This window comes from Mobula birostris, chromosome 5 (assembly GCF_030028105.1).
Source record: "Mobula birostris isolate sMobBir1 chromosome 5, sMobBir1.hap1, whole genome shotgun sequence".
In the NCBI taxonomy this organism is placed as follows: domain Eukaryota; kingdom Metazoa; phylum Chordata; class Chondrichthyes; order Myliobatiformes; family Myliobatidae; genus Mobula; species Mobula birostris.
In genome coordinates this window covers 119,266,618-119,288,187 of record NC_092374.1, presented here as the reverse complement: position 1 = coordinate 119,288,187, position 21,570 = coordinate 119,266,618, and the positions used below count along the sequence as shown (strand labels likewise).

General features: G+C 39.1%; 1 protein-coding gene across 1 annotated transcript in view; it reads left to right on the top strand.

The window, feature by feature from the left end:
* The window catches only part of LOC140197951 (low-density lipoprotein receptor-related protein 1-like), a 2,495,129-nt gene that overhangs the window by 336,284 nt on the left and 2,137,275 nt on the right, over positions 1-21,570 (top strand). Inside the window, exon 2 of the mRNA XM_072258609.1 lies at positions 4,312-4,434. Within this exon, the coding sequence (XP_072114710.1) occupies positions 4,312-4,434 (123 nt within the window). The remainder of the gene's footprint in view (positions 1-4,311; positions 4,435-21,570) is intronic.

Below are 21,570 nucleotides of genomic sequence, written 5' to 3'. Positions count from 1 at the left end.
GATACCCAAGTGTTACGATAGATCATAATGTGAGAATATACACTCAGTGGCCACTTTATTAGATATACATTTACAACTGCTCGTTAATGCAAATATCTAATCATGTTGCTCAAATCTCTCCGTAATCCCGGACATCCTATAGGGGAGCTGCCTCAAGAAGGAATGCCCCCACAATCTGTGACATGTTTTCTTCAAGTTATTACTATTGAGGAGGAGATACAGGAGCCTGAAGACCTACACTCAACATTCTAAGAACAGCTTCTTCCCTTCAGCCATCAGATTTCTTATTGGTCCATGAACAAATACCTTGCTTTTTATCTTTTTATCTATTTACAGTACATATTTAGTAACATAGTAATTTTATTGTTGTGCACTGTCCTGCTGCTGCAAATCAACAAATTTCATGACAAATATCAGTAATAATCAACCTAATTCTGAGTTAATGATGAACAGACCGGTAACATGAATATGTTAGAATGTGGAAATATTAGTATATTAACATAATATATAAGGGACTTCATTCCTGTGTAAAACTTACTTGAGTTATTAAATATTCATTGAAGATCTTTCAGCATATAATTGGGCAAGATCAATGTCAATAGATTCACAATGATGTATGAAGAAAATCTTCAAATATAACAATATTTTGGTGACTACTTAAAGAAGCATGAATGCTTTCAGTTGAAAGAAGTAGTTTATTCCAAGAGTGCAAAAGACACAAATAGATTGTAATCCATCAAGGAAAAAGTGGAAGCAATTATTAAGGGAGGGAAACCCAATACGTAGAAGGCCATATGGAAGATTATGTGGTTGTGAATTTTCTCCAGAAATTACTTTGGAATAAAATAACTTGGGATGCTATTGAGCTGAATCAATGTGTAAGACCTTCCTCAAGTCAAGAAACGGACAATACAATACTTCAAAAAATCAAATAAAATCAGTTTTCCTGTAAATATTGTAAATATGGATTTTAGACAGAAAACAACATAAAGTTTATAAGAGCAGCTGAAAGAATACAGTCTGAGTGAATAGGTGAATACCTGACCAATGGAATATTATGTGGAAATATGTGGTACATCTGCTTTGTTAGAGAAAAAAATCCCATAAAGAGAGATTAGGCACTACAGCCTTAGCTCCCTTGCATTGAGTTGAATGGAAGGAGTCCTTACTGAAAAACGTTGAATTATTCTTACATGGCTTGGGAGACAGGTTTTCACTAGCTGGTATGTGATAATAAGAGATTAGTCATTCAGGTCTGAGACTGGAAGACATTTCTTCACCTGTAGGCCTGTTAATCTTTAGGATTATTTACACAAGAGTAATCTGAAGGTTCAGTTGCTGATACATTTACAAGGAGCACTGCCATGAGAAAGTAACACCTAACATCAAGGATCCCCATCATGTAGGCCATGCTCTCTTCTCACTACCACCATCGGGCAGGAGATACACGAAACGTAGGTCCCACTCCACCAGGTTCAGGAATATTTATTACCCTACGACCATCAGGCTTCTACACCAGTGTGGATAATTTCACTCACTTCAACACTCCACAACCTATATACTCACTTTCAGGGACTCTGTAATTCATGTTCTCAATGTTAGTACTTTTAAATTTTGTTTTCAACAATTTGAATTTTTCTCCACATTGATAGTCTGTCAGACTTTGTTATTTATAGTTCTATTGTATTTCTGTATTTCCCTGTAAATGCATGCAAGAAAGGCAGTATATGGTGACATATACACACATTGCTAATAAATTTACTTTGACTTTGCTAGCAGTAATGTAAGAAAAGAAAGCTGTGGCAAAAGAGTTAATTGAATGACAGAGCTTGGTCCCTCTACCATAAAAGACGAAATTTCCCCGCGGCCACCCATTTTAGTTCTTCTTCCCACTCCCATTCTGATATGTCAATCCATGGCCTCCTCTATTGGCATAATGAGGCCACTCTCAGGAGTGAGAAGCAACACATCATACTCTGCCGGAGTAGCCTCCAAATTGATGGCATGAACTTTGATTTCTCTACCTTCTAGTAATCTCTCTCCCCCCCTTTCTCTTTTACTATTTCTCATTCTGGATCCCCCTATTACCCTTTTCCTTCTCCTTTCCTGCCCATCATCTCCCACTGGTGCTTCTCCTTCTATATCAGTGATGGTCCACTCTCCTCTCCTCTCCCTTCAGATTAGAGCTCTTCCTCAGCCCTTTATCTCTTCCAACCATCACCTCCCAGCTTCTCACTTCATCCCTCCTCCCCACCCTCCCACCTTTCCACTCACCTGGTTTCACCTTACACCTGAAGCTTGGACTCCTTTCCCTACCTCATATTATTATTCTAGGGGCTTCGCTCTTCTTTTCTAGTCCCGACGAAGGGTCTCACTGACTGAACTGCTGAGTTCTTCCAACATTTTGTGTAACTCTGGCTTCTAATTCTTTTGCTCTTATGTTCTGAGTATTTGTGAAATTTAAGTATTTATCCTGACATCTTCTTAAACAGGTTCCCAGTGCTGAGCTCCACATGCTTAGGCAGAGCCCCTTGATGTAACAGAGAAGTTGACCTCGTACCATGAAGAACTGTTCTGCATGTGCTAATGTACTGGGAGTTAATAGAATAGAAATGGTTTCAGAGCATTCATTACATGCCATTGAACATCATTGCTCATGTCCGTTCATTTCCACACGTAGGCTGTGTAGAAAATCCAGATGGATTATCACATTTATATGAGGTCACTATATTTAATTTGAAAATATCATTGCATAGAAAACATATCTTGTAGCTTTGAGTTTAACATAAATCTAGCACCATATTATAGAATTTCTAGGCCTTATTATTGTACATTCTGATACCAATATTGCAATGAAGTTAATGGTCTTCATATAGATTCAGTTATCCCTCTCAACTGTGTGACCATCACTGTAGTACTGTAATGCAATCAAGTTTTTGCTCTATTGCTGGCATTTTGATCAACAAAATAGCAAAGAACATAAAATAACAAACACGTTAAATAAATAGTTACTCTTGAAAATGATTTAATTGTTTTGCACTGACCTTTCATTTAAACAGATCCATCCAAACATTTTTATAACTAGGTATAGTTTCTCCCGCAGTAACATGGTAACTGAAGGTTCCTACAGCTTGTGGCCAGTAAAATCAAACATACTGTCTTTCCCAATTCAGTTGCAAAGAGTTGTCACATGTATTTAAGGAGGTTTTGATTTGCTTCGATGCTAGAGTAAATAGTCTTTTCTGCAAAGAATTTGCAGGCAAGAGGAAAGCAATGGGCATTCTGTTTATGCACATGAAAGCTTCATTACATCAAACGAAGGAATGTGTGGGCCCTAATGCTGGACAAAATAACAGAACATTATTTACTTGTAAAGCTTTTTTCCAAGCCTTTTCCATATATTAAGGAATTAGGTGATTTTGATTAACCAACACTGTTATTACAAATGAAAGCAATGAATTCTTGAAATACTCAGCTAGAGAGGCAGTTTTAGTGGAATAAGAAACTGTCTTGACATTTCTGTTTTTTTTTGTTTTCATCCAACTGCAAAATTGTTTATAATTTGTATTGTTTTATTTCAAATTTATAAACGTAAATGTAGAAAAAGAGAAAGACGAATGTCAAATGATTGATTAATTTAATCTAATGCATCTATGTTGAAGTTGCTGCACTGAGTAGGGGAATATAGCCAAGATATTTGCAAGGTTCTGCACCCTTGACTAAATTCATACATTTTAGGTTCAAAAGACTTAATAATTTACAATTGTGTCATTGTATGTTCAAAACAATGAGCATGAAATAAGTGGAAGAATTTGTTTTTTTATCTTACCACAGGACTTTTGTACATACTTGTCATATCCAACAATGCTAAGAGACCTGTGCGGGAAGTCTTTAAAGTAGAAATGCTGTTGCATTGGGGCAGTTCCACTCCCTCAACCTTGGAAGTCCAGATCTAGTGGTATGAGTAGTCATAACAAAACTGGGATCTTCCTTGGATGCAGTGGATGACCATGACCAAGTCTTGCATCTTGTTATGACTCTTGCATTGCAGAACTGCTTTCACGGCTGTTAGATAGCATTATTGATCCCATCTTCCCAGTCCACCAGAGCTGACTTCACAAGCGAGGATGGGCATGTCCCAATCTCACTGAGGTATGAGGCCTGCCAGCTAAACTCACCTGGTTTAACCCATCTGTTGAAGCAATGTATCGGGGTATAGCCACTGTGATACACAAACAGCTGCTTGGATTACTTGCAAACATACTTGGATTACCTGCATTTTTAAAAGTTTTCCTCCCCTTTGGTTTGCAGACCATAAAACATGTGGACCAGCTGAATTTCTCTGCCATGACCACGTGACCTGTATTTCACTGAACTGGCTCTGTGATGGTGAACCAGACTGTCCTGATGATTCGGATGAGTCACTTGATCAGTGTAAGTGAACCTTTAATCTCGATTAAAATGGTTACAATCTTCAATGACACTTAACTCAAGTTATTCTTATTACAGTCTCTTCTGTGATCCAGTATTAAAAATGTTGGATATTTTCATGAGAAATCAATATTAAATCAGCATTCAACACTGAAATTTAGTCTCTGCAGAAATATGATCATAGTTCTGCTAAAATTGAAGCTGCTTGCAATTATACAAATTGGCTTTATTAACTATTATGTATTATAATAATGTATCCTTGTTATTTCTCTGTCTATAGTGTACATTGGTTTTCTGCTATTTGACAATGGTTAACTTCTCTTTGTGTAAATGGTGATTTGGATATTTTGTACTCCCATTAACTGACAGTGTGGCTACTGAATGCATATATTAGAAGCAATCATAATTAATGTGATTAATAAAATTTAATTTTAGTGGATTTAGAAATACCTAATCCAATTAACATTAAATTACACGGGACAACAAACTTTTTTGAAAGTGTTACTTCCTCAGAATTTTTTTGCTTATGATAGACTATTTAGAGCTGAACACAAATGTAACTTCAGTCTACTTGTATGACATAGGGATTTGGAGAAATAAGACATTAATGTTCATGAATATAGTGTGTTTAATTGCATAATGGTGCTGATGCTTTTCAATAGTTCAACTAAACTAAAAATATTTTGTTGTTGATTTTCATTTATACTCAGTGTCTGAAGCTTCTTGTTTAAGTGTTCAACAGTCTTGATGGATTCCAGTTGCCCTGATACTGTTTCTTCATTACCATACTGCCCTGGGGAAACCTTTCCCCATGCTCCTCACTGACAGTACCAAGATTTGCAGGGAAGAAGTCTAAACAGGAATGCATAAAATTAATCTTTAGTGAAATGTTGCACTTCATGGTTTTGTATACTTGAAACATATTGTCAATCAGCTGCATGTAGTTTCTTGCTCTGTAGTTGTCAAGAAAATTTTCAACAACATCCTTGAAAGTTTTCCATGTTATTTGCTCCAGTCATACTAGAACTTCTTCAAATTGCGTGTCATTGATGACCTGTTTGATATGTGGACCAACAAAAATGCCTTCCATAATCTTGGCATCAGCTACTTGACTTGAATTATGAATTGAAATAACAAATATGAGTGATTTCAAAAAAAATAGTGCTTGATAGAGAAATTTCACAGTGATTTTCATGATCAGCAGCCCAAAATCCATAAGACACACCCAAAAGGATTCAGGAAGGAAAATCTTTATTGTCCAGTGAAATAAAACTTGTTAGGAGTTTGGATTAAAAAAAAACTGTTGGTTCTATAAAACAGGCTCTGAACAAAATATAATTGTTAAATAAATTGGATGCATTTTCCCTTGATAATCTTGAACATGAATAGCAAGATAAATTTTTGGCATATTAAAACTGAAAAGCTTTCTGAAGAAACTAGTAAATTAGCAAAACAGTGTTGAGACATTATTATGATTACAACATTGCTATATTTCTTTCTGATTCCATTTGGCTAACTGGGTGAATACATTCACAGTTAAGACTGAATTCCTTTGACATCCAGAAAACCTTTCTGTGCAAGTGTTAACTAACATCTACTTAGGGAGAAAAATTACCTATGCTTCCCACTCTTTATCATTTTCCAGTGATTTCCTGCTGGAGAATACCTGTAGAAATTGGATAAAGTGTTGCATCTCCCATGGCTGAACAGATGACTGAGGACTCTTCAGGTTCCAACGTGAAAGATGACCTCTTGGACAAAATAATATAGAACAGCTGGGCATATTTGGAACCATGCCATACCTTGCCATTATCATCTTCAGGGAAGAGTGAGAGAAGATTTTTAAAGCCAATATTATCTACTCTGTAATAATTGGAACAATGATGACATCCTTTTTAGCTAATTCTTTCATTAGCTGCCAACATTTCCCAACAAAATTCAAGCCACTAAGTTAATAAGCAAATTTCAATTTCAGCACTCTAAAGCTCCTGTTCTGTCAATGGAAAATTATTTTTATGACATCTTAAAGCAGGCCAACCTTTATTAAAGGGTTGGTAATCTGTTAGTTCAGCTATTGCACATTCTTCGTCTCTATTTGTCACTTCTCAAGAGAAAAATGTCCAGGTCTCTCATTGAACAAGGCTCAGACAAACTTCAGACATAGTCCGATAAGCAACAAATAATATTAAAATAAAATGTCGCTGAAGTTATTAAAATTGTTATGTATCGTACTGACTCTTTGCTATTGGTATTACCATTACAAAGTCCCAATACATTAATAACTTCGGGGTTTCCATAACCCATAGACTTAAATGGACTTGCAAGCAGATACTTTGTCTAGAACAAGTCAGAGGCTGCATATTTTGAGTCTGTTTCATTCTGTCTCAAGCATTCTCCATTTGTCCAGAAGAGTTCAGCTCCAAAATTAATCATTCAGAACAAATAAGTCTGCTGTCTGGTGCTCCATAAACATTTGTTCTCTTTACATGCACCGCAATTGCATGGTGTTTCAAATTGAAAACCTCCTGCTGCTAGTCAACAAAATTACATTAAAGACCACATTCAAACCTTGGCATCTACCACCAAGACGAAAGATGAAAACAGCAGTAAATGGGAACTTCAACATCAGCATTTTCCCTTTGAGTCACACTCCATTTTAACCTGAAAATATATTGCTTCTTAATAATCAGCAGGTTTAAATGGTGGAGCTCATTATCAATAGTGCTGTGGGAATGTCTTCATTAGGACTGTGGCTGTTCAAGTTACAAATAAAACATTCCTCAGTTTTTCAATCATTCATTGTTTTTTTAGTAAATATTTACTTTGATCCTGGGTTCATCATTACCAGCTGTTAACATAATAATATTTAACTGTTCTTCCCTGTTTGCTATTTAAGTTGATTGATAATGCTTCTTAGAGAGTTAAAGTAATTTAAATACATTTTAACTGTTTTACAACTTCACTCTATTATTATCACCTTTTCTAATTCATCCTTAGTTTGCTGAGATAACTGAAGGCCACGGCAATGTTAATGTAGCTCTTTACAACAGGTATTTCATTCTGCTAATTGAGTGTTGATCCAGCATTCACTAATTATTAGGCAAAGATGAGAATGCTCAGCATATCTTTATGTATATATGGTCCAATTATGATCAATATGCAGGACTCAGAAATGACTTGTATTCACAAAGGAATTATACAATTTTTTTTAAAGTTATTATTTCAGCTTAGTGGCCGTTGTGCTTTTGCTAATTTGTTTTAGTTATCCATTTCTTCTTTATTTTAAATGTGTGATGGAGGATAAGATGGAAAGAGGGAAGCACGAGGATGTGGATTTAAAAATGCAAACACAAGGAATTCGGCAGTTGCTGGAAATTCAAGCAACACACACAAAATGCTGGTGGAATGCAGCAGGCCAGGCACCATATATAGGAAGAAGTAGAGTCGACGTTTCGGGCCGAGACCCTTCGTCAGGACTAACTGAAAGAAGAAATAGTAAGAGATTTGAAAGTGGGAGGGAGAGGTCCAAAATGATAGGAGAAGACAGGATGGGGAGGGATGAAACTAAGAGCTGGAAAGTTGATTGGCAAAAGGGAGACAAGGCTAGAGAAGGGAGAGGATCATGGGACAGGAGGCCTAAGGAGAAAGAAAGGGGGAGGGGATCACTAGAGGAAGATGGAGAGCAGGCAAGGAGTTATTCTGAGAGGGGCAGGGAGAGAAAAAAGAGAGAGAAGAAAAAAAGGAAAAAACAATAAATAAATAAATAATGATGGTTTGGGCATAAATAAGGCATTTTCACTTCCTACTAAGAACAAAAGATTTTTCTTTCCAAGTTCCATTGTATCTGCTTAAATGTATTTCACCTGAGCCCCATTGCAATCGTTGCCGGTCAACTGAGGACTTTTCGGGTATGAGCGATAAATCCAATAAATGTCATTTCTGCTTAATTTATTTGAACTCTAAAACAACAGAACAATTATTTGTTCTAATATGCATTCAACTAGTGCTGCCAAGAGAGATTCAGTTGTGGTATTAAATAATCATGTCATCAGTAATAATAACTTTCAGCTGAGGTATTGATAAATGCACATATGATGTTTCTTTGAAAAGCATCATAGCAAGACAGCAATATATGCTTAATTTGTTTGGGATTTAATCACAGAGAGTACTTAATTTTCTTTGTTCTGTTATAACCTGCATCTTGGATGCATTTTTGAATATCAAATCTGGAAATGTATGCCCTGTGTATCATGTAGAAACTGGAGCAGATAATTCAGTTACCAACACTATTCCGACATCCAAGTGAACCCTACCACATTTGTTGATTTTTGATTGATATACCTAATAATAATAAAAATAATCTTGGATTTGGAGAATTGTGCAAACCTTACACAAGAAGATCTAGAAACCTCTCAATTAATGTAAGCCAGGCAGGGATGAAATAATAAATTTGAAGTATAATAAAATGAAAAATAATAATTAGAAATTAATAAAGATATTATGGAAATCGGTATATATCGAAATAAAGGAAATCATAGTTGCCAAATCTGTTAGCTTCACTATCCTGCAAATTGCATCAGTGATGAACAGGTCTGTTGATGATTTCTGAAAGTTTATTTGAACTTTCAGAAACCTTTGATTAATGTGGCATACAAGAAATGACTCAACAAAATAGGCAGTTAGATCATTCCCCTCAAAAATAAGTGCAGTATACAGTTTTGGAAATGGTTGTGGGGGATGAGCTCCCAGGGGAATGGCATGGAGACAATATTACAGGCACTGAGCGCGGATTTGTGATGCAGAAGGTAAAGAGGGAGAAGAGGGGAGCAGTAGTGATAGGGGGCTCATTAGTCAGAGGAAAAGACAGGAGATTCTGTGGATGTGAACAGGATACCCGAATGGTATACTGCCTCTCAGGTGCTGGTGTCAGGGCCACGCCCACAGCATTTTAGAGAAGGAGGGAGAGCAGCCAGATGTTTTGGTACATATTGGTACCAATGACAAAGGAAGGAAAAACAATGAGGTCCCGGAAAGAGAATTTAGAAAGCTGGGCAGAAAGTGAGAAGCAGAACCTCCAAGGTAGTAATTTCTGGATTGCTACTTTTTCCACGCACTTGTGAGGGTAGAAGCAGGGTGATTTGACAGATAAATGTGTGGCTGAGAAGCTGGTACAGAGGGCAGGGCTTCAGGTTCTTGGATCATTGGGATCTCTTCTAGGAGAGGTATGACCTATATAAAAAGGACAGGTTGCACCTGAACCTGAGGGGGACCAATATTCTCGCAGACAGGTTTTTTTTAGAGCTGTTGGGGAGGGTTTAAACTAATTTGGCAGGGGATGGGAACCGGAATGAAGGGATTCATGATAGGACAGATGGTAAAAACGTAAAGATAGCGTGAAGTCAGACTGTCAGGAAGGGCAGGTAGATGATAAGTCAAAATTCCAGCCAGCAGGATGAGTATCAGTGCATTGGGGATGCAAAATCAAAAAGGGTTGCAAATACAGTACTCAAAGTTTTATATGCAATGTATGGAGTATAAGAAATAAGGTGGACAAACTTGTTTCACTACTACAGATTGTCAGGTATGATGTTGTGGCCATCCCGGAATCATGGCTGAAGGGATGGTCATAGTTTGGATCTGAATGTCCAAGGTTACACGTTGTATTGGAGGGATAGGAAGGTAAGAAGAGGTGGTGGCATGCTATTCTGGTAAAAAAAAAAGTATCAAATCAGTAGAAAGATGCCACATAGGTTTGGAAGTTGTTGAATACTTGTGGAAATAGAAAAGGCACGTCAAAAGGGCAATGTTATGATAGTCATGGGAGATTTTAACATACAGGTTGATTGGAAAAACTAGGTTGGTAATGGATCCCAACAGTGTGAGTTTGTTGAATGCCTACAAAATGGCTTTTTAGAGCAGTTTATTCATGTGCCTACTAGGGGATCAGCTATACTGAATTGGGTGTTATGTAATGGACCAAGGGCAATTAGGGAGCTTAAGGTAAAAGAGCCCTTAGGAGCCAGTGATAACAATATGAACTTGAAATTTGATAGGGAGAAATAAAGTCTGACATAGCAGTATTTCAGTGGAGTAAGGGGAATTATAGTGGTATGAGAGAGGAGTTGGCCAAAGTAAATTGGAAGGAAAGACTGGCAGGGATTACAGCAGAGCAACAATGGTGTGAGTTTCTGCGAAAAATGAGGAAGGTGCAGGACAGATGTATTCCAAAAATGAAGAAATACCTAAATGGCAAAACAGTACAACTGTGGCTAACAAAGAAAGTCAAAGCTAATGTAAAAACAAAAGAGAGGGCATGCAACAAAGCAAAAATTGGTGGGAAGATAGAGGATTGGGAAGCATTTAAAAATCTACAAAGAGCAAGTAAAAGAATCATTAGAAGGAAAAAGATGAAATATAAAAGCAAACTAGGAAACAATGTCAAAGTGGATAGTAAAAGCTTCTTCAAGTATTTAAAAACAAAAAAATATATAAATGTAGGACCACTAGAAACTGAGGCTGGAGAAATAATACCAGAGGATAAGGAGATGGCAGATGAACTAAGAGAGTATTTTGCATCAGTCTTCACTGTGGAGGACACTAGCAGTATGCCAGATGTTGTAGTGTGTGAATGAAGAGACGCTGAGTGCAGTTACTACTATGAGGGAGAAGGTACTCAAAAACCTGAAAGACTTAAGAGTGCATAAGTAACCCAGGCCAGATGAACTACACTCTAGGGTTCTGAAAGTGGTAACATTAGAAATGGTAGAGTTATTAGCAATGATCTTCCAAAAATCATTGGACTCTGGCATGGTGCCAGAGAACTGGAAAGTTGCAAATGTTGCTCCACTCTTTAAGAAAGAATGAAGGCAGCAGAAAGGAAATTATACACCAGTTAGCCTAACTTCAGTGGTTGGGAAGATGTTGGAGTCAATTGCTAAGGATGAAATTATGGAGTACTTGGTGACACAGGACAAGATACTTTCCTTAAGGAAAAAAATTTGCCTGACAAACCTGTTAGAATTCTTTGAGGACATTATAAGTAGGATTGATAAAGGGGATGCGGTAGATGTTGTATATTTGGACTTTCAGAAGGCCTTTGACAATGTGCCACACGAGGCTGTGCACCAAGTTAAGAGCCCATGGTTTTGCAGGAAATTTACTTACATGGTTAGAGCATTCGCTAATTGGTAGGAGGGAATAAAAGGATCTTTGCTTTGCTGCCAGTGACTAGTGGTGTTCCACAGGTGTCGGTGTTGGGACCGCTTCTTTTTATGCGGTATATCAATTATTTAGATGATGGAATAGATGGCTTTGTTGCCAAGTTTGCAGATGATGCGAAGATTGGTGGAGGGGCAGGTAGTGTTGAGGAAACAGATAGGCTGCAGAAGAATTTAGTCAGATTAGCAGAATGGGCAAGAAAGTGGCAAATGAAATGCAATGTTGGAAAATGCATGGTCATGCACTTTCCAATGTGTAGGCTATTTTCTAAATGGGGAGAAAATCCAAAAAATCTGTGATGCAAAGGGACTTGGGGGTCCTGGTGCAGAACACCATAAAGGTTAACCTGCAGGTTGAGTTGGTAGTGAAGAAGGCGAATATAATGTTAGCATTCATTTTTAGAGTTCTGGAATACAGCAGCAGGCATGTGAAGCTGAGGCTTTATAAGGCACTGGTGAGGCCTCACCTTGAGTATTGTGAACAGTTTTGGGCTCCTCATCTAAGAAAAGATGTGCTAGCATTGAAGAGGTCCAGAGGCGGTTCATGAGGATGATTCTGGGAATGAAAGAGTATGAGGCATGGTTGATGGCTCTGGGTCTGAACTCACTGGAATTTAGAAAGATGAGGGGGATCTCATTGAAAACTTTTGAATCTTGAAAGCCAAGACAGAGTAGATGTGGAAAAGAGGTTTCCCATGGTGGCGGGGGGGGGGGCATAGGATAAGAGGGCACAGGCTCAGGATAGAGGGGTGTCCATTTAAAACAGAGATGCAGAGAAATTTCTTTAGCCAGAGGGTGGTGAACTTCTGGAATTTGTTACCACATGCAACTGTGGAGGTCAGGTCATAGGGTGTATTTCAGGCAGAGTTTGACACGTTCTTAATTGGACACAGCTTCAAAGGTTATGGAGAGATGGCCAGGGAATGGGGTTGAGGATAAAAGAAGATCAGCTATGACTGAATGGCAGAGCAGACTCAATGGGCCAAATGATCTAATCGTGCTCCTATGTCTTATGGTCTTATTGTCTAAAATGCACTCAATAATATATTCATATGGATTATTGTGTAGTTAATAAATAGAAAATGGACAGTAGGAATAAATGATCATTTATGTATTAGAAGCCTGTTTCCAGCATGGTCTAACTTAGAGTGCCTTCAGAGGGTTCCAGAATGGGGAAGTGAGGGGGAGGACATGGCAGATGGAGTAAAAAGTTGGAAGCTAATTACTCATCTATTTTCATATGGGGAGATTAAAAAGTGCTGGTATTCAGATTGTCTTGATGTCCCTGCACACAAATCACTGCAAGTTAACACGCAGATACAACATGTACTGTAATTATGAAGGCAAACAGTGGGTTGCCCTTCATTGCAAGATTTGACTTCAAAAGAAAAGATGCCTGGCTCCAATTACACAGAGCCCTGGTGAGACTGCATCTGGAATACTCTGCTCTAGTCTAGTCTCCGTCCAAAGGAAAGATAGATTTGTGACATTTAGAATGCAGTACACAATCACCAGATTGATTTGTGGGATGCAAGTTTTATTACGTGAGGCAAGATTAAGCAGAATAGGCCGATGTTCTCTTCAGTTTAATAGAATGAGAGATGATCTCAGGAGGAAAGATATCAAATACAGTACTTATAGGGTCTGACAGGAAAGATGCAAGGTTGATACTTCTCCTGGATGGAAGTTATAACTGGGTTTCAGAGTGACAAAATAGGTCAGACACTGCAGACCAAGATAAGGAACAATTTTTTTCACCCAGAATAGTGAATCTTTGAAATTCTTTACGCAAGATAGTCATGGAGAATCCATGACCTTGCCAACATCAAACTCTCGTTACTAGGACAGTGAGCTATTTACAGTACTGTTTACAGCTTACTTGTGCTGTGCACTACACATGCATTTTCAATTATATTTTGTAAACTTATTTGTGGCAATATTTTTTATGTGCTGTGTGCTGTGTGTATTGTGGGTGCACCATGGTCTGGAAGTGCCACTTGAGGGTCATTTACTGAGTATATTGAAGACGGAAATTGGTAGATAATAAGGAAAACAAGATGTGTGGGGTTAGTACAATGTAATTTTTCTGAAGAGGTAAATGTTTAATGCCTACTTCTTCAAAAGAGCTTACTAGATTTCTTGAGCAACATAAACAAAAGGTTAAATGCGAGGGATTCTGCAGATGGTCGATGTTCCAGAGTAACACACATGGAAAATGCTGCAGAAACTCAGCAGGTCAGGCAATATCTATGGAAATAAATAAACAGTTAACTTTTCAGGCCAAGACCCTTCCTCGGGACTGTGAAGGAAGAAGGAAGATGCCAGAATAAAAATGCTGGGGGGACGGGAAGGAGAACTAGCTGGAAGGTGAGAGGTGAAACCAGGTAGGTGTGAAAGGTAATTGCCTGGAGAAAGCGGAATCTGATAACAGAGGAGAGAGGACCATGGGAGAAAGGGAAGGTGGAGGGCTTCAGGGGAGGAGATAGGCAAGTGAGGAGAAGAAGTAAGAAGCTGGTGTGGGCAATAGAAGAAGAGGGAAGTTAGGATCCCATTGAAGATGATGGAGGTTGCGGAGAATATTGTGTTGGATGTGGAGGGAGTGATCCCTCTGGAAAGCAAGGGGTGGGGAGAGTGTAAAGATGTGTTTGGTTTTAGGATCCAGTTGATGATGTGTTGAATGTGGAGGCTCATGGGTGGAAGGTGAGGACAAGAAGAACTCTGTCCCTATTAAAGTGGAAGGAAGATGGGATGAGCACGGATGTCTGTGAAATGGAGGAGATGTGGGTAAGGGCAGCAACAATAGTAAAGGAAGAAAAATTCTGTTCTTTGAAGAAAGAGGATATTTCTGATGTCCTGGAAAGAAAAGCCTCATCATGGGAACAAATACAGTGAAGATGAAGGAACAGCGCAAAATGCAAGTCAGGCTGCCTCTGTGGAAGGAGATTAACAGTTGAAGTTTTTGGACGAGACCTTTCATCAGGACTCACTAAACAGCTTGTTTTTGTTTGTTTTTTTCAGTGCTTTATCAGTAATTTAAAAAATAACATGGAACTATGTAGGGGCTCATCTTCAGACAGATAATTCAAGACTTAAATATTAAGGTATGATTTAAGGAATGAAAATGAAAAGCAAAGGAATAAAGGTTTAAGAAAATTCTTCCAGAAATTTAGATATGCAGACACAGTCAGTGATGGTGGAGCCATTGAAATTGAAGCTGTGCACCAGACTGGGATTGAAGAAGCACAAAAATTATGAAGAGCTAAGGGAATTATAGAAGAAGGGATGGTTATGACAATAGTTGGTTTTGAAAGTAATAAAGAAAAAGTTAAAATTAAGGTAGCTCAAAGATAGGGGAATAGTATTTAGGTTACAGGGCCATCTCCTGATTGAACACTGCAATGATCGATGGATGGGATTTTCATAAGATATGCCACCACAACCTGGTATGGAAACACCAATGCTCTTGAACAGAAAAGCCTACAAGAAATAGTGGATACAGCCCAGCCCAATCATGGGTAAAGTCCTCCCCTCTATTGAGAACATCTACAAGGGGTGCTGTCATAAAAAAAGGAGTATCCATTCTCGAGGACTCCCACCATCCAGGCCATGCTCTCTTCTCTGCTGTCAACAGGAAGAAGGTATAAGAGCCTCAGGACACACAGCACCAGGTTCAGGAACAGTAATTAACCCTCAGTCATCAGGCTCTTGAACCAGGGAGGATATCTTTCCTCAAGCTCACTTGCTCCAACACTGAATGTTCCCAAACCCTTGGGCTCACTTTCAAGTACTCTTCATCTCATGTTCTTGATATTCAATGTTTATTTATTTATATTATTTTGTTTGTATTTTTTTCTGTTTGTATTTACACAGTTTGTTGTCTTTTGCACTTGGTTGTATGTCTGGCTTGTGTGCAGCTTTTCATTGATTCTGCTGATTCTATTCTTTGTATTTACTGTGAATGCCCACAAGCAAATGAATCTCAGGGCTGTATATGGTGACATATATGTATTTTGAGGATCCTTAAGTTTGTCTCAGCCAGGGGAGGTAGTGGGGATAAGCTTCCACTACCTATTAAATGCTCCCAGTGGCATGTTTCTCAAACTGACAACCTAGTCCAGTGCCTGGCCTTCACATGTGGCTTAACTACTATGCCCAGAGGAACCATTTCTCCGGTCAGGAGAAGGGGTAAATGTGGGTTACTTGTCCCTTAAAACCAGTTGCTTTGGGCAGATGGGGTTCATCAGCCATGGTTGGCAGCGGATCTAGGAGAAGGAAAACTCTGATCTCCAAACATCTGGCTGTACCCACTGATGAGGTAGGCTTCAGGAGAAACCCCCGAGGAAAAATCTGGAGTTGGAGTTCCTAAGGCAGTCCAACTCCTGCAACATCACTGCTGCCAAACTGTATCAGTCTCTGCTGTTCCTTTGATTCACCAGATATTTCAATTGTGTGAAGAGGGAAAGCCTGCTGCATGGGCAACAGCTTGCTCTCCATATCGTACTGCCCTAGCTTGCATACTAGCTTCTGTATCACCAGCTTGTATGCAATACTCAGGGTCAACCCCAACCAATAGAGGACCTAAATATGTACTTTCATATTAAATTTACATTGCACTTTGAACTCTATCCATAATTAGACAAGGAATTGAAATAGCATCATTCATGATACTATTTGTATTGTTGAAGGCTCATATTCATGCTAAATATGACATCAAAGTTGCCTGAATCAGCCTTATGTTGTTGTTGAATAAAAGCTGGTGAACCTGAAAGCTACGGTTGTGGTCTCCTTTCCGCTTAGCTGGAGGAAATCTCCACTCATTAAATATAAAATGTTGGGCGAGAGATCAAGATATGAGAATGCACTGAAGAGATAGTAGCAAAGCAGAGCTTGGTGGCAACAGACTGCACATGGAATCAGATGTCCAAGGTGATTGTAACTTGTTGATGACAAGTGAGAAGGGGAAGGTCAATGTGTCGATGACATCGAAGGTAATAGCATAGGTCCTGGAGGGAATTCTTTGAGCAATATAGCTTGGATGCAGGGTCTTTAATCCCACAGGTCCATGTTGACCATGGTGTCCACCAGCTAGTCTCAATTTCCTGTGTTCAACCTCTATCACTCTAAGCCCTACCCCTCCATGTACCTATCCAAGTGTTTTTTTTAAATTATACTATTGTGCCTGCTTCAATCACTTCCTCTGGCAACTCATTCCATGTACTCACAACCCTCTCTTCAAATTCAAGTTTAGATATATTTATATAAAGTTCATCCAGACCATGGTGTACTACAAAACATATCAGACACAGCACAAAATATATAAGCACACAGCACATCTACCAAAATATTACCAGAAATAAATTAATAAAATATAATACAAAATACTTTCATCACATGCAAACAATGAAGTTTCAGCACTCTGATCTAGTGACAAGACCTCAGTGATGGCAGGGTATTCCCTGTAAGAAGCTGTTGCTCAGTCTGGCCATCCTAGTCCTGATGCTTCTGTGCCTCTTTCCTGACAGTAGTGGTTCAAAGGGATTGTAGGATGGGTGGTGGGGATGCTCAACAATACTTCTGGCCGTCCGCCTGCAACACTCCCAGTAAATTTCACAAATAGTAGGGAGGAAGACCTTGGTGATCATCCAGATAATGTCAGCTACCCTCTGTTGGGTCTGGAAGTCTGATGCCTTTGCAGACTCTGCACCACACAATGATGCAAAGGGACAGGACACTCTCAATGGCACTCCTGTTTAAAGTTGTTAGAATACAGATGGGGACACCTCAGTCTCCTCAGAAAGTGTAGATGCTGCTGAGCCTTCTTGACAAGTGAAGAAGTGTTGTGGGTCCAGGTTAGATCGTCCATTACGTACGCATCAAGGAGCTTTGCGCTTTTCGTTCTCTCCACAGCAGAGCCATTGATGTCGATCTGTGCCTTCCTGAAGTCCATATCCTCTTTTGTCTTGTCCACGTTGAGACTCAAGTTGTTCTTGCACTATTTGACAAGCTTCTCAACCACCTCTCTGTATGTTGACTCATCATTAATGCTAATGAGGCCTACCACTGTTGTATCATTAATGAACTTGATTATGCGATTTGAACTGGATCTGGCAGTGTAGTTGTGAGTCAGCAGAGTGAACAGCAGTGAGCTATGCACAGTCCTGGGGGGGCACCGAAGCTCAGTGTGACAGAGCATGAGCTGTTACTGCCCACTCAGACTGACCAGAGTCATTCCATTAGGAAGTCTGAGATCCAGTTACAGATAGAGGGGTTGAGTCCAAACAAGGACAGTTTACCCACTAGCCTCTGAGGGATGATCACGTTAAATACCGAGCTGAAGTCGATGAACAGCATCCTGGTGTATGAGGCATTGTTTTCCAGATGGACCAGGACAGAGCAAAGGGTTAAGGCTATGTTATCATCAGTGTATTGGTTTGAGCGATAGGTGAACTGGAAAAATGCCTCTCAGGTCCCTCCTAAATCTTTCACCTCTTAGCGTAGATCCTTGTCCCCTAGTTTTTGGCTTCCTTACCCTGAGGGGAAAAGACTGTTACCATCTACCCTATCGATGCCTTTCATATTATTAAACACTCCTATCGGTTGCGCCACACACTCCCAAATTTCAAGGAATAAAGATCTAGCCTGTGAACTCTATTTTCCTTAAAAAGAAGGAGACCAAAACTGTAAATAGTATTCCATGTACAGCGCCACCAATAACATGTTTAACTGCAATATAATGAACCAACTCCTATACATAAAGCCTTGACAAATGAAGACCAGCATGCCAAACACCTTTTCCATCACCCTGTCCACTTGTGACACTGCTTTCAATGAACTAGGCACTTGTATTCCTATGTGATTTTGTTCCATTACACTGTCTTAAGCCCAACCCATTCTTGGTGTAAGTTCTCTGCTGGCTTGACTTTTCAAAATACATCACCTCAAGCTTATTTGTGTGGAAGCCTATTTGCCACTCCCCTGTCCACTTCCCCAACTGATCAAGATTCAAAGATTTCAAAGCACATTTATTATCAAAGAATATATAAATTATACAATCTTGAGATTTGTTTGCTTTCAGCAGCCACTAAGCAAGAGACCCAAAAGAACCCAATAGAAAAAATTAAAATGGGGACCAACACCGGATGTGCAGAGAAAGAGGCAAAATACACAAATCAGGCAAACATTAGAAGTGAGCAACAACATTGAGAACCAAAATAATTTCTTAGATCCGAACCCCGGGGCAGCCTGGAGTAGGCCCAAGCCTCAATATCAGTTCATCATGTTAGCGGGCATGGAGCACAGCAGCCGCAGCAGTTGTCATAGCCTCAGCACCATGGAGAAGTGAGCCACCATTGCGGAAGAATTTGTGAAATCGGCTCTCACCTCTGAGCCCGCCGCTCTGTCTTTCCAGATGTCCCTCTATTTCACAATAACCTTGTCCACTTTCAAAACACCTCTTAATTTTGTATCATCCACAAACATTCAAGTCCAGGTCATTTATGTAAATAACAGAGGGAAAGGATCCCAACACTGACACCTGCAGCACACAACTTGTCACTGGCCTCCATTCCAAGTAAGAACATTCATCTTCCTAACTGTGAGCCAATTTTGAATCCACCCAACCAGTTCCTTCGAGATTCCATGGCCAGTGGAACCATGTTGAAGTCATTACTAATATCCAAATAGACAATATCCACTATCCAACCCTCATTTACCTTTTCTGTTCCCTCTTCAAAAAACCTGAAAAATGTTTGTTAAGTATGTCCTTCCACACTCGAGCCATGTTGATTCCTAATCAGATTCTATCAATGCAAATACTGGTAGATCTTATCCCTCAAAATTCCTCCATTAAACTCTCCAGCCTATAGTTTCCCGGTTTGTTTTTTTTTCTACCCACCTTAAGCAACTCATGTTCTCAGTATTATTTTATTTGCACGGTTGGTCTTCTTTTGCACTTTGGTTGTTTGTCTGTCTACATCTGTTTATGTTTAGCTTTCACAAAATTCTTTTGTATTCCCTTTTTTCCTGTAACTTCCTGCAAGGAAATAAATCTCAAGGTAGTCTATGGTAACATATACATACCTTGATAATAAACTTACTTTGAACTTCTTACAGAACGATACCATCTTCCAGGCTTCAGGCACTTCAGCAGTGGCTAGCAGTGGGTTAAGGTTGAAAGGTGAACGTTTAAGGTGAACATGAGGGCAAACTTTGACACTCAGAGGGTCGTGAAGTTTCAAAAGAGCTGCCAGCACAAGTAATGCATCCCAGCTTGATTTCAACATTTAAGAGAAGTTTGATAGGTACATGGATTGTAGAGTCTGGGGGCTGGGCAGGTCGATGGGACTAGACAGTTTAAATGGTTTGGCACAGACTAACTGGGCTGAAGGACCTGTCCCTATGCTGTTCTTGGCCAAATGTAAAGTGTTGCACCTTGTACATTTAAAGGGACATTACATTGTTCAGGACAAGAGCTTCAACAGTGTTGGTGAGCGGAAGGATCTTGGGGTCCAAGTTCATAGCTCCCTGAAAGTGACTACACAGGGTGATAAGGTGGTTATGAAGGCATGTGGCATGCTTGCCTTTATTAGTTGAGGCATTGATTGCAAAAGTCAGAAAGTTATATCGTAGCTTTATAAAACTGTAGTTAGGCTGCATCTGGAGTATTGCATTCAGTTCTGGTCACCTCAATATAGGAAGAATTTTGAGGTTTTGGAGAGGAAGCAGGAGTAGTTTACCAGGGTGTTGCCTGAATTAGAGGGCATGTGCTCTAATGAGAGGTTGGATAAACACAGGTTGTTTTCTCTGGAGCAGCAAAGCCTGAGGTGAGATCAGATAGTTTATACTATTATAAAGGGCATAGATAGAGTAGTCAGACAATATCTTGTTTCTAAGGGTTGAAATGTCTTATACCAAAGGGCATAAAGTTAAGGTGAGAGGGGGTAATTTCAAAGGAGATGTGAAGGGCATGTTTTTTTTTACACAGACTAGTGAATACTGGATTGTGCTGCCTGTGGTGGTGGTAAAGGCAGAAACTTTAAAGACTTTTAAGAGGTGTTTAGATAGGCAGGTGTGTATGAGAAAAATGGAAGGATATGAGCATTGTGTAGGCAAAAGAGAATATTTTAGTTAGCCAATTGATTACTAATTTAACTGGCTTGTCACAACGTTCTGGGCCAAAGTGCCTGCTGCTGAGCTGGACTGTTCTATGTTCTTTGGAACATATTTATTAAATATATAAACCAATAACAAATTACATTCCATTCTCTGCCAGTAAGAATATATAACAACCAAATACTTATTATTGACCTAATCTTTATGATTTTCAAAATTTCAAAGATTCGCAGGAATGCATCCCTCCTATCAATTGAGTCATAACTGTAATCGGTTTTGTTCATGCCGCACTATTTTCTTATCTTTTATTATATTATAATATTTTCTGTTCAATTCCCCTCCCTATTCCCCATCTTACCCAAATGATTTGAAGTCCCTCCAACAACATTTACTCTGTTGATGACACTGATATTTATGATACTTTTAAACACTTTTACTGCAAATTAACTAACATGGTACAGTCATTTTGCAGACATGAATCATGATGTTCCATTACACAAATCAGCAAAGTCCCACGCCATTTTTAAATGAACATAATCAAACTTGTATATGTTAAGAACAAGAAGGCACTATCAATCACTGAACCAAGATGGCAAAGGACTTGGGACACTATTTATCAATCCATTCTGCTGCACTGCTGGATTTAATTTTGAGCTATTTACAAATACAGTACAGCTGCTTTTTTTAATGCAGCTTTTTCAAACTAGCTGTATCATCCCCCACAATCAGTATAATTAGGAAGCACAATGATGATAGAATAAAGCACTTTAGTTTAAATAGCATATTGGGATTTATTGATTAAAACAGAGGG